This window comes from Tachypleus tridentatus, chromosome 10, assembly GCF_004210375.1.
Source record: "Tachypleus tridentatus isolate NWPU-2018 chromosome 10, ASM421037v1, whole genome shotgun sequence".
In the NCBI taxonomy this organism is placed as follows: Eukaryota; Metazoa; Arthropoda; class Merostomata; order Xiphosura; family Limulidae; genus Tachypleus; species Tachypleus tridentatus.
The window spans coordinates 94851061-94862823 of NC_134834.1; the positions used below are offsets into that span (position 1 = coordinate 94851061).

The following is an 11763-nucleotide window of genomic DNA, read 5'->3' on the forward strand; positions in this document are numbered from 1 at the left end:
ATTCTGGTTGCTACTGTTATTCTATAATTAATTATGGTTGCTGTAGCTACTCTTGTTCTATAATTAATTCTGGTTGCTACTATTGTTCTACAATTAATTATGGTTGCTGTAGTTACTCTTGTTTTATAATTAATTCTGGTTGCTACTATTGTTCTATAAGAAAAGATAATAATTTATCAATCCTCATTTAAAGCTATCTGTCACTGAAAACATTTAATGTTAGTAGTGTACGAGAGGTACGTACTTTTAACTACCACAATCGCTATTTATATATAATCAACAGGCAGTTTAATAAATGTTCTTCACGTTTCGTTTTTCTTCCTTCTTTTTTTACAGAACGCACAACCGAAATTACAATAGTGAAACATATACAGAAAACTTCCAACATCTCTCACTCAGAAAATGTGCTACTTCAAAGTAAGTATATATATATGTGTGGAATGTTCAGAGTTTTTTTCCCTACAAATGAATGCATTCATTATTGATTAAGAGGGAAAAAGAGGTAGTTTAATGTAGAAGACAGGTTGCTGATGGATGATGACTTAAAATTCGTGTACCTAGAACCAGGAAAGAAGGAATATTTTCAGTTTCGTTAAATGTCCGTGAATTTAGGGGAAGGTTTGTTTTTTAAAAGCGGTTGTCTAATCGAGTGTAGGAATGTAGAGGGCGTGGTTAGATGTTGGATATACTTATTAATATAGATATAAACGTGTTCCTTTGTATTGGTTTATTTTGGGCTTGAGTTATTGTATAAGTAAGGCTTCTTTAATTTTACGTTTGTTTATTTATTTAGAATCTGGGTGTTTTCTATGGTTATGTTGTGTTTATTTGATTGGCAGTGTTCGAAAACGTATGAATTAAATTAATAAATATAATCCAACATCTAAGCACGCCCTCTACATTCCTACACTCAATTACACAACCGCTTTCAAACATGTGATCAGCTACCGGTTGGTAATCCTTTCTTTCTTTGTGAACCTGACGATGGCCGAAGAAGGTCGAAAGGTTTGGTTTTTGTTTTCTCTAATTTTCATGATATTTAATGAAATGTCCTAAAACACTGTGTCCTTTTTTTATAATTATTATTTTTCATGCAAAATATTTCTATATTGATATGAGTGTTCCCACGATTTATTAATGTCCATAATAGTTATTCATTAAAGTTTAAAAGCTTACTTTAAGTTTTCGAAGCCCAACAACAATCATTGACAAACCATTCTCAAAAAGGGTGTGTGATAAAAAATGATCAAATGGTGTTTAATAAAGTAGCTGTAGTCATAAGTAATATGTTCCGCTTATCTTCCACGTCATGATTATAATCTATCGAGTTACAGTCAAATATAAGTTTACGAACACGTATGGCTATAATCTATCGAGTTACAGTCAAATGTAAGTTTACGAACACGTATGGCTATAATCTATCGAGCTACAATCAAATATAAGTTGACGAACACGTATGGATATAATCTATCGAGCTACAATCAAATATAAGTTGACGAACACGTATGGATATAATCTATCGAGCTGCAATCAAATATAAGTTGACGAACACGTATGGATATAATCTATCGAGCTACAATCAAATATAAGTTTACGAACACATATGGCTATAATCTATCGAGTTACAGTCAAATATAAGTTTACGAACACGTATGGCTATAATTTATCGAGTTACAGTCAAATATAAGTTTACGATGTTATACTTCCCGTGCTGCCTTTAGAACTACTTCCTCCATCATACATCATTATTCCAGCGGTTACGTCCTATAGCGTGAAACCATAACCTTCAATGAGGATAACGAGTTTCTACAAACAGTTTGAGATTAATCACGAACACTACTTCGTGAAAAATTCACACAATCCCTCGAGCCGAGTGGGGGGAGTTATAGCGATTTCATTTTCTTTGGTCATCTTTTTCATATTGTAACTTCAGTAGGTTAGGGGTAAGTTTACGAACCTGCAACGATAAAATCCGGGATTCTACTCCTCGTGGCAACAGAATGGGGACAGCTTATTGTGTAGCTTTACGCTGAAACAAACAAAGAATTCAAATAACAATAACTGATTTTGCAGCATAACTGAAAACGTCTGAAATTTGTGGTTGTAAGACGACGTCGTCTTGCTAATAATAGCAGGAGACAAACCCAGTCTTCATGGACTTTACAGATGAGGATAGAGTCAAAGGGCACAGCAGGTCGTTTAAGACAGCATTGGAGTCGTGTGCAATTTGATTTATTTCGTGGAAGAGTACCCAAGTCTCCTTTCTTCGTGTTGTTGTGTCCTTTGTTTCTCTCTATCTTGTTATATAATTATGGTTTCTTTGTTGTTTTCTCGGAGGAGACTGTAGCGCATTCCTCTAAGTCTATCCTGACAGCTCTGCAGGTTGGATGGTTGGGAATTGCTCATGCGTGAAGTGTATATATATGCTAAACATACCGCCTTTGGCGCCACGTCTCGCAACTTCAATGTCACGCCAGTGTAATAGCGTATGCGAGTCGTTCTTATAAAGTTCGATGAACTCTCTTTATGAAAGTTAGTTGTTGACTTTGAATCACTACAGCTGGTACTGCACAATGGGATGTGAGAAAGCAAAGTATTAATTATTGTATAGAATGAGGTTTTATATTGTCAGATAATGTAATTTGCTGTTAAAAAATCACGTTCGTTCTCAGTGGTGATTCTGTTGATGAAATCTTACAGAAATCTATACCAGCTCTTGTTATGACTCTCTTTCAATGTGTCTGGTGGTGGTAAAAGGGGGAGAGTTACGTGTAAAAACAATTTAAGAAACGACCAATAAATGTTCTTCACTTTATTAATTTGTTTGTTTGTTGTAGGTGACATCTAGCGGATTGTTACTGATGACGTAATGGAATAAGGATCTGTTGTGTGAAGACAGATTTTTCTGCACTGTTCTTCATACCTTGACTTGCATATGTTGCTATAATATGCTAATTGTTTGTTTTCTTGATTTTCGCGCAAAGCTACACGAGGGCTATCTACGCTAGCCGTCCCTAATTTAGCAGTGTAAGACTTGAGGAAAGACAGCTAGTCATCACCACCCACCGCCAACTCTTGGGCTACTCTTTTACCAACGAATAGTGGTAATGACCGTTACATTATAATGCCCTCAACGCTGGGAGGGCGAGCATGTTTGATGCGACCGGGATTCGAACCCGCGGCCCTCGTATTACGAGTCGGACGCCTTAACACGCTTGGCCATGCCGGGCCTTCACTTTACTAATAATAACCTACAAAGTATTGCGTCTTTCTCTCAGCTCTACAAACCTATTAACAACATAAGAAAAATATCATGATATAAATTTAAACGTTCATTAAGTTAGAAAGACATGTAGGTTTAAGAAGTCTTGATAATTTGTTTTTGTTTGTTTGTTTTGAATTTCGCGAAAAGCTACACGAGGGCTATCTGCGCTAGCCGTCCCTAATTTAGCAGTGTAAGACGAGAGGGAAGGCAGCTAGTCATCACTACCCTTCGCCAACTCTTGGGCTACTCTTTTACCAACGAATAGTGATAATTGTACGTTACTTTATAATGCCCTCACGGCTGAAAGGGGAGTATGTTTGGTGTAATGGGGAGTCGAACCCGCGACGCTAAGATTAGGAGTCAAGCGCCCTAACTACCTGGCCATGCCAGGCCAGTCTTGATAGAAATGAATGAAAACCCTATAAATCCGAGCGCTTTCGAAAGGTAAACCTTCTTCAAGACAAGCTTCTTCTGAGACAACCCATGAAGAAAAAAAGGTCCATCTTTCGTGAGCTTAAACATTGAGAGTCACAGCTGATTTTCTGAGAGTTCAACATTAGGAGCCGCATTTTCTTGTGCATTCACGTTTAATTATTAAACCGGATTTACAACGCTAAAATCGGGGGTTCGATTCCCCTCGGTGGGATCAGCAGATAGCCCGATCTGGCTTTGCTATAAGAAAACATACATACATATTATTAACATTGTATTGTCAACTGTTCAACTAATGATAAAAACAATTATTGTATTTCTAAAGAAGTGTATTGCCATCAAAAAACGTTCCGCCGTGGGTAATGAAGCATCATTTGTATTTGTTACATTTGTTTTACTCAAAACATGTTAGAGAGTGTTGCAGTGTTTAACGGTAAGTATTAAAGCGCATAGTTAAAAATAATTAACGATTAACCCATTCTTCCAACACTTCAGTTCAGTCAACAAAAGGTTTTTGAGGGCAATGTTTATCATAATCTAACAATTTCCTGTATATTATGGTGTTTCTTCACTGTTATGTGCTAATCACTTGAATGGAATAAAACGTCTCATTGAACTGTGTCACAAACACGTGAATAAAACTAATAACGTATTAAAACGAACGTTAATATCAGTTATTGTCACAGTTAGTATCCTATCCATCACATAAACCTAATTATTAATTAACTAATATTTTTATCACTATTACTATTACTAGGTACTAACTGCTTACCAATTTATAACATGCGTCTCGAGTGCCCATCTGTTGCCTTCCTCGAGAAGGTCCTGAGATGGACTTTGTATTCGGTAGCCGGGGTTCGAGCGTGGATTTTCTTGATAGAACGGTTGGTATGCTATTCACTCATCCCAAACTAAATTCATCAATACTTCCATCAACTAATTATATGAATGTTTTCAAAAGAAGTATCAAGGTTGTGTTGACTTCTATGTTAAATTCACTGAATATATCATCAGTTGGGTGGATATAGAATATTTCTTTTATCTTTATTTTTTTCTTTGTGTGGTTCATACCCCAATATTTTCGTACTAAAACATTTTATTGTATGGCTTCTCTGGCGTGATGTTTCATGTTCTTTCAGGTAAGTCGCAATAACAAAGTTTGGATTGTCTGTTATGCCCCTACATTGTATCTTTCATGGATTACAAAGCCTTCGTGACTATATTTTCAATGCATGTTGTAAATGGTGTATTTGCTCTCCACCGGGCCTCTGAGTGGTTTTGTATGTACTAACTTCAATCGTATTGTGTTTTAGTTTCTGAATACTGTTTTGACTTTATCATGCCTGAGTAATTCTGTATTTGTTACTCAGAGAGATCTGATGCGCTCTTTTCTTCTTGCATACTTTTGATGCTTGTCTGTATTAATTATTTCTTTGTCAAGTGTTTTTAGTATCTTTTTTCAAGGTGGATGATAATATCGTGTTTCTTTGTTCCCGCTTTTACTTCTCTTTAGAATTTTCTGTATTACAATTCGTGTTCATTTTGGAAACTAGGCATGATGCCCGTCTTTGGACAATTGGTAAATGTATTTACCAGTATCTGTAGATTTCTTGTAAGCCTCTGTGATGCATAAATTATGTGTCATGGCAATCATCGCGACTAAGAATATATCCCTGTTGTCTTATTCTGTTTCCATTTTGATGTTGTCTTTTCTGTTTCCACTTTGATGTTGTATATTCAGTTGATTCATGAATTATATAATCTTGTGTGTAGTGTATGACTAAATAACGAATACATCTTCAACGTATTTCAACCAAATCCTGGGTTCTAAATCTGGCCGTTTTGAGGGCGTAATTTTCAAGAAAGCCACCCTCTAGGTGTCATAATCAACTTCAGACACCATTAATTAGCATTGATGAACCACCTAAACAAAGAACGTCTAGGGATACAGAATTCTAGATAGAAATAAAAGATGATAAAAAAACTGTTCTTGTATAAGGAAGAGTCCATTACAGTATGTTTAGTCACTGGTTGTCATGATTAATAATCTATACAATTATCGCAAGCCTAATTGCTAGTTAAGAGAGAAGCGAATGGTTGAAATATCTGTAGGCTATGATATTAGTTACTGTCTGTCATGGCTAATAATTTTTACTATTCTCTTTTCATAAATCTAATTATGATTAATTACCATTAATTACTAATTATTACTAATTTCTACTTGGTTGTTTATGTCCTATTTAGCCTCTAACATGCTTTCGTTTTCAAGGAAGTTCTAAGAAAGATTAGTGGTTATGGTGGTTATAACTCGATCCTGGGTCCTTATAGAAGTGATAAAGTGCTGTCAAATTATGTTTTTAATTTTTTTACTGCTTAATTATCACATATTCGAGGTATCTGTAGTCTAAGAGCATTCTACGGATGTGTTTTTCTTCTTCAGTTCAAATCTAGTTCATTCGGCGAAATTAAAGTCTTCGAGTCTTGTCTTTAAACTGTTCGATATTCGAAGTATTCACCACATTTCTGTAAAAATCACGTACTATATAAGCTGTGTGTATCTTGGTGCCAATCACGTTTGTTTGTTTGTTTTTTTACTTTCGCGCAAAGCTACTCGAGGGCTATCTGCGCTAGCCGTCCCTAATTTAGCAGTGTAAGACTACAAGGAAGGCAGCTAGTCATCACCACCCACCGCAAGCTCTTGCGCTACTCTTTTACCAACGAATAGTGGGCTTGACCGCACATTATAATGCCCCCACAGCTGAAAAGGCGAGCATGTTTGGTGCGACAAGGATGCGAACCTGTGACCCTCAGATTACGAGTCGTACTCTTTAACCTACGTGGCCATGCCGGGCCATAACAATCATGGCCATAACAAACATTATATGATAGTGGAAAAAACCTTTTTATTACGCAATCTGCAACCTCCAAATTCGCGAAATTTTATCCTGTGTGCATGTAAGTTTGCAATAAGGGTCATAATTTTCCTGTTTTGCCTCCGTTTCCCGTCACTGATAGCTTTATTTTTTTCCATTCTCAAAGTGCAGATATGACGTCATGAATACATGACGCACGGATCTAATGCACTGGCTAGTAACATACAATTCAACTACTCGCTACTCTCTTCCATTTTCATCACATTGTTTTTAAGTATTCTAACTGTAATTTTTAAGTACAAAATCACAACATTATCTTTATGTAAATAAAAATTACGTGTTACAAGTGTGTATGTTTTTTGTATGAAAGGATATAATTCATGCGTTGAGCTTATATTTGTTTTTTCACTCCCAAAATAACGTTGTCTTTCCCATAGCAGGTGTGTTAAATGTAAATTTTTTTTTTTCGTTTGAGAAAAATGTCAGATCTCTCACAAGGTGGCTGGCTATTCACTAACTTAAACAATGTTTGATTGGCTGTTGTTGAGAGCAAAACTACACAATGAGTTATCTAGCAATCTATGTTATGCCCATCCACGAGTATCGAAACTCGAATTTTGGCGTCGTAAGCCCGCAGGATTATCACTGAGCCACTGGAGGAAGGATTAAAGAAGACTATATTATGTTATTTCAGCTTCCATGTTAATGTACTACATGCTGTCTAGAAATAATATTTTTGTAATACCTAGTTATTTCAACTTCCGGTTTGGTATGCTATATGTTATTTAGAAATTATTTTTTTTAAAATAAATGGCAGTTTGACAGTTGTCCTTGATAAGCAACGGTGAATGGCGGACTTGTTTGTTCGTTTGTTTTTTGAATTTCACGCAAAGTTGCACGAAGGCTATCGGAGCTAGCCGTCCCTAATTTAGCAGTGTAAGACTAGAAGAAAGGCAGCTAGTCATCACCACCCACCGCCAACTCTTGGGCTACTCTTTTACCAACTTATGTTGATATTGGTTGTTATCTAATAGCGCCCCCACAGCCGATTAGGCGAACATGTTTGGTGTGACAGGGATTCGAACCAGTGATCCTCAGGTTACAAGTCAAGCGCCCTAACCACCTGGCCATGAGTATCGGAGGGAGAGTCAGTCTGCTGTCGGACAAACGACGAATTCTGATAACAATTACAATAAATAGTTTTAAAGGCAGACTGATGGGTGGATGAGTGGGTTTACTGAAGAGAAAATAAAGTAGAACGCTGATAGCATGACGATAGGTGGGATAGTGTTTTGCATTTCTGGACCGACCAATGCACATAGCGGAATGGAGTAACTTTATTTTGTTTATTATTCAGGTTACGGTTCTAGTAACACATCTTGGTTCGAAGATATATGTGTGATAAGTGTAAAAGAAAAACATTCTTTTTTATAAGACTCGAAACCCGAGATGATAATACCCTTGAACACTTCAAACGTTTAGATAAAGTCCATATATGTTTTCAGAAAATATTTTTGCCATATTATGATAATCTAAATCATCTTGTAATATAAAGTTATTTAACCCAGTTTTATTGTTGAATTGGTGCTTCAATATATATATACACACACATAAATATATGTTTGTGTGTGCATTCATTTTTCGCCACAAAACAATTTATTTGCATTTAAAATTATAAATTCCTATCCTGATGTTGCTTTTCGCAGTTGTTAACAACTTCTACTTTGATAACATCCCATACAAGTTGAGATTTGTAGGGTTTGTAGCACATATTCCTAATTATACTTCAGAAAATGGCATTATTGCGTTTTGATTCTGTTAAGTTTTCCTTATGTCTCCTCATTACGGCTTTATCGGGAGAAACGGTTATTCTATTTCCTCTCACCTAGGCCTAGCTGGCACATTGAGATATTTGTTGTAAATATTTATAAGTCTTGAGTATCAAATGATCTGCACCTATGTTTAAAATTCCTTGGAAGCCCCTGATGGCTTTAATAAATATATCCTAACTGCTTAAGTATGTAACGTCGAGCCTTAACTCTTTATTAGATTTTATTATCGACCAAATTAAAGCTTTATACATCATCATAATAAAGTCGTTACTAAAAATTATATAAAGAGCTATTGTGGAAGATTGATACAAATGTGTATGCTAAGTAATAATAAATAGTGTGCCATAACAATGACGTTGAATAAAACATCAGTGGAAGAAATAAGAGAACAAACGAGTTCAGGTTTAAACCCTATTGAAAAGTTTAACATACTTTATTGACGATTCTGAACGGCATGGATTAGCAAAGAATATATGCTAAGTAAATATAAGTATGTTCTTAACAATTACCCACGAATGTTAATTCAGAAACTCAGAGTTACAGTTATATGTATCATTACAAAACCAAGTCTTATTCCCGTAGTGTAGTTTGTTTTGTTTAGCATCATAACATGATTCTATGTTTTCGAAGAAAAATATATATATTGTACTTGAGAATTTCTGCGAAGACAGTATATCTTTTAGTTGGTATTACGTGTAATGTTCTGCTAGAACACTCAATCAGTATGACATCGACGGACAGCCTTCACACCAACATTCGAATCAGTATGACATCGACGGGAAGCCTTCACACTAACCTTCGAATCAGTATGACATCAACAGACAGCCTTCACACCAGCACTCGGATCAGTATGACATCGACGGTAAGCCTTCACACCAGCACTCGAATCAGTATGACATCGACGGGAAGCCTTCACACCAACACTCGAACCAGTATGACATCGACGGGAAGCCTTCACACTAACCTTCGAATCAGTATGACATCAACAGACAGTCTTCACACCAGCACTCGAACCAGTATGACATCGACGGGAAGCCTTCACACGAACACTCGGATCAGTATGACATCAACAGACAGCCTTCACACCAGCACTCGGATCAGTATGACATCGGGCCCAACATGACCAGATATTTAAGGCGCTCGACTCGTAATTCGAGGGTCGCGGGTTCGAATGCCCCTCACACCAAACATGCTCGCCCTTTCATCCGTGGGGGTATTATATGTGACAGTCAATTCCACTATTCGTTGGTAAAAGAGTAGCCCACGAGTTGGCGGTGGGTGGTGATGACTAGCTGCCTTCCCTCTAGTCTTACACTGCTAAATTAAGGACGGCTAGCGCAGATAGTCTTCGTGTAGCTTTGCGCCAAATTCAAAAACAAACAAACAGTATGATATTAACGGACAGCCTTCACACCAACACTCGAATCCGTATGACATCATCGACGGACAGCCTTCGCATGTTCCGAAATTCTCGAAAGTAGTTTGCCTCCGGTTTCTCATGTGTAACATGTGCAGCTTTCTGGTGTTGTTTTCTAATCTATGTTTCAATTAGCAGAAATAAAAGTGTTTTTTTTATCCTTACAAGTTCAATTCTAGCTAAATTTCAGATCTAATCAATGTACCATTATTCCAAGGTTTTTTTTTTTTTCAGGACATTAAACTATAATTCAGGGGCGTTGATAGTACTTTAGATTTGTGAGAAGGGGCTTGATTTGTCAGTGTTTAACCATAAGGCTTGTGGACATTATACAAAAGAATCCCGGACCCAGTTTCTCAATAGATCCCTGAATTTGGAATCAATTCCACAAAGAAATATAAATTATACTCATTTGAAAGTTTTGATAATAAAATAAATAAAAACATAGCTTTATTATATTTATGTTGATTAATGATTTAATCAACGTGGGGGATGAAATACAAAAGCCAAAAAAATCACTCATTAGTACTGTTATCGTTAGCCTGTCATTAGTACTGTTATCGTCAGCCTATCATTAGTACTGTTATCGTCAGCCTATCATTAGTACTGATATCGTCAGCCTGTCATTAGTACTGTTATCGTTAGCCTGTCATTAGTACTGATATCGTCAGCCTATCATTAGTACTGATATCGTTAGCCTGTCATTAGTACTGATATCGTTAGCCTGTCATTAGTACTGTTATCGTTAGCCTGTCATTAGTACTGTTATCGTCAGCCTATCATTAGTACTGTTATCGTCAGCCTATCATTAATACTGATATCGTTAGCCTGTCATTAGTACTGATATCGTTAGCCTGTCATTAGTACTGTTATCGTTAGCCTGTCATTAGTACTGTTATCGTCAGCCTGTCATTAGTACTGTTATCGTCAGCCTGTCATTAGTACTGTTATCGTCAGCCTGTCATTAGTACTGATATCGTCAGCCTGTCATTAGTACTGTTATCGTTAGTCTATCATTAGTACTGTTATCGTCAGCCTATCATTAGTACTGTTATCGTTAGCCTGTCATTAGTACTGTTAACGTCAGCCTGTCATTAGTACTGTTATCGTTAGCCTGTCATTAGTACTGTTATCGTCAGCCTGTCATTAGTACTGTTATCGTCAGCCTGTCATTAGTACTGTTATCGTCAGCCTGTCATTAGTACTGTTATCGTCAGCCTATCATTAGTACTGTTATCGTTAGCCTATCACTAGTACTGTTATCATTAGCCTATTTTTAGTTAAATGTGTATTATTATACAGATTATCTCCTATAACGTACTTTTTTATTATTTTTTTAATTGTATTACAAGAAGTTATAGGTGGGTTAAGGCGTTCGACTCGTAATCTGAGGGTCGCAGGTTCGAATCCCGGTCGCACCAAATATGCTCGCCCTATTAGCAGTTGGAGCGTTATAATGTGACGGTCAATCCCACTATTCGTTGATAAAAGGTTAGCCCAAGAGTTGGCGGTGGGTGGTAATGACTAGCTGCCTTCCCTCTAGTCTTACACTGCTAAATTAGTGACGGCTAGCTCAGATAGCCCTCGAGTAGCTTTGCGCGAAATTAAAAAAACAAAAAAAAAACAATACAAGAGGTCATATAGTTTCCATGATCAATTCTGGTACAGAGGAAGTTTCCTTCGCCTACGCCCTTGTATTTGAGAAAGTCAGGCCTCGTGTGTGATTTTGATTCTAGGTTCTTGTTGCTTTTTATGCGAACTTTTGATGAAACCTTCCTTAAATTGTCGCCTTTATGTGTCCGTGAGAGATAACTTTTATGGTCTTTTGCTTTCTTTAGGAGAAAGCAATACTAATGTATTAACTGTTGAGAAAAGCAAGAAAACAGAGTTCAATCTCAAAATGCCAAGTTTTATAAAATATCTTAGAAAGTGAGCTTGTGGCTA

At 36.7% G+C, this 11763-nt stretch overlaps 1 protein-coding gene across 1 annotated transcript; it reads left to right on the top strand.

Moving 5' to 3' along the window:
- Window positions 1-336: 336 nt before the first annotated feature.
- LOC143228149 (uncharacterized) lies at window positions 337-10491 on the top strand. The gene is made up of 2 exons (XM_076459464.1): window positions 337-417; window positions 9113-10491. Exon 2 carries the CDS (start codon window positions 9127-9129, stop codon window positions 9523-9525), a length of 399 nt encoding a protein of 132 aa, XP_076315579.1. The 5' UTR covers window positions 337-417; window positions 9113-9126; the 3' UTR covers window positions 9526-10491.
- The last annotated feature ends 1272 nt before the right edge of the window (window positions 10492-11763 follow it).

Excerpts from the sequence above, each read along its gene's own strand:
- LOC143228149 (XM_076459464.1), top strand. The coding sequence starts at position 9,127 with ATGACATCGACGGACAGCCTTCACACCAACATTCGAATCAGTATGACA.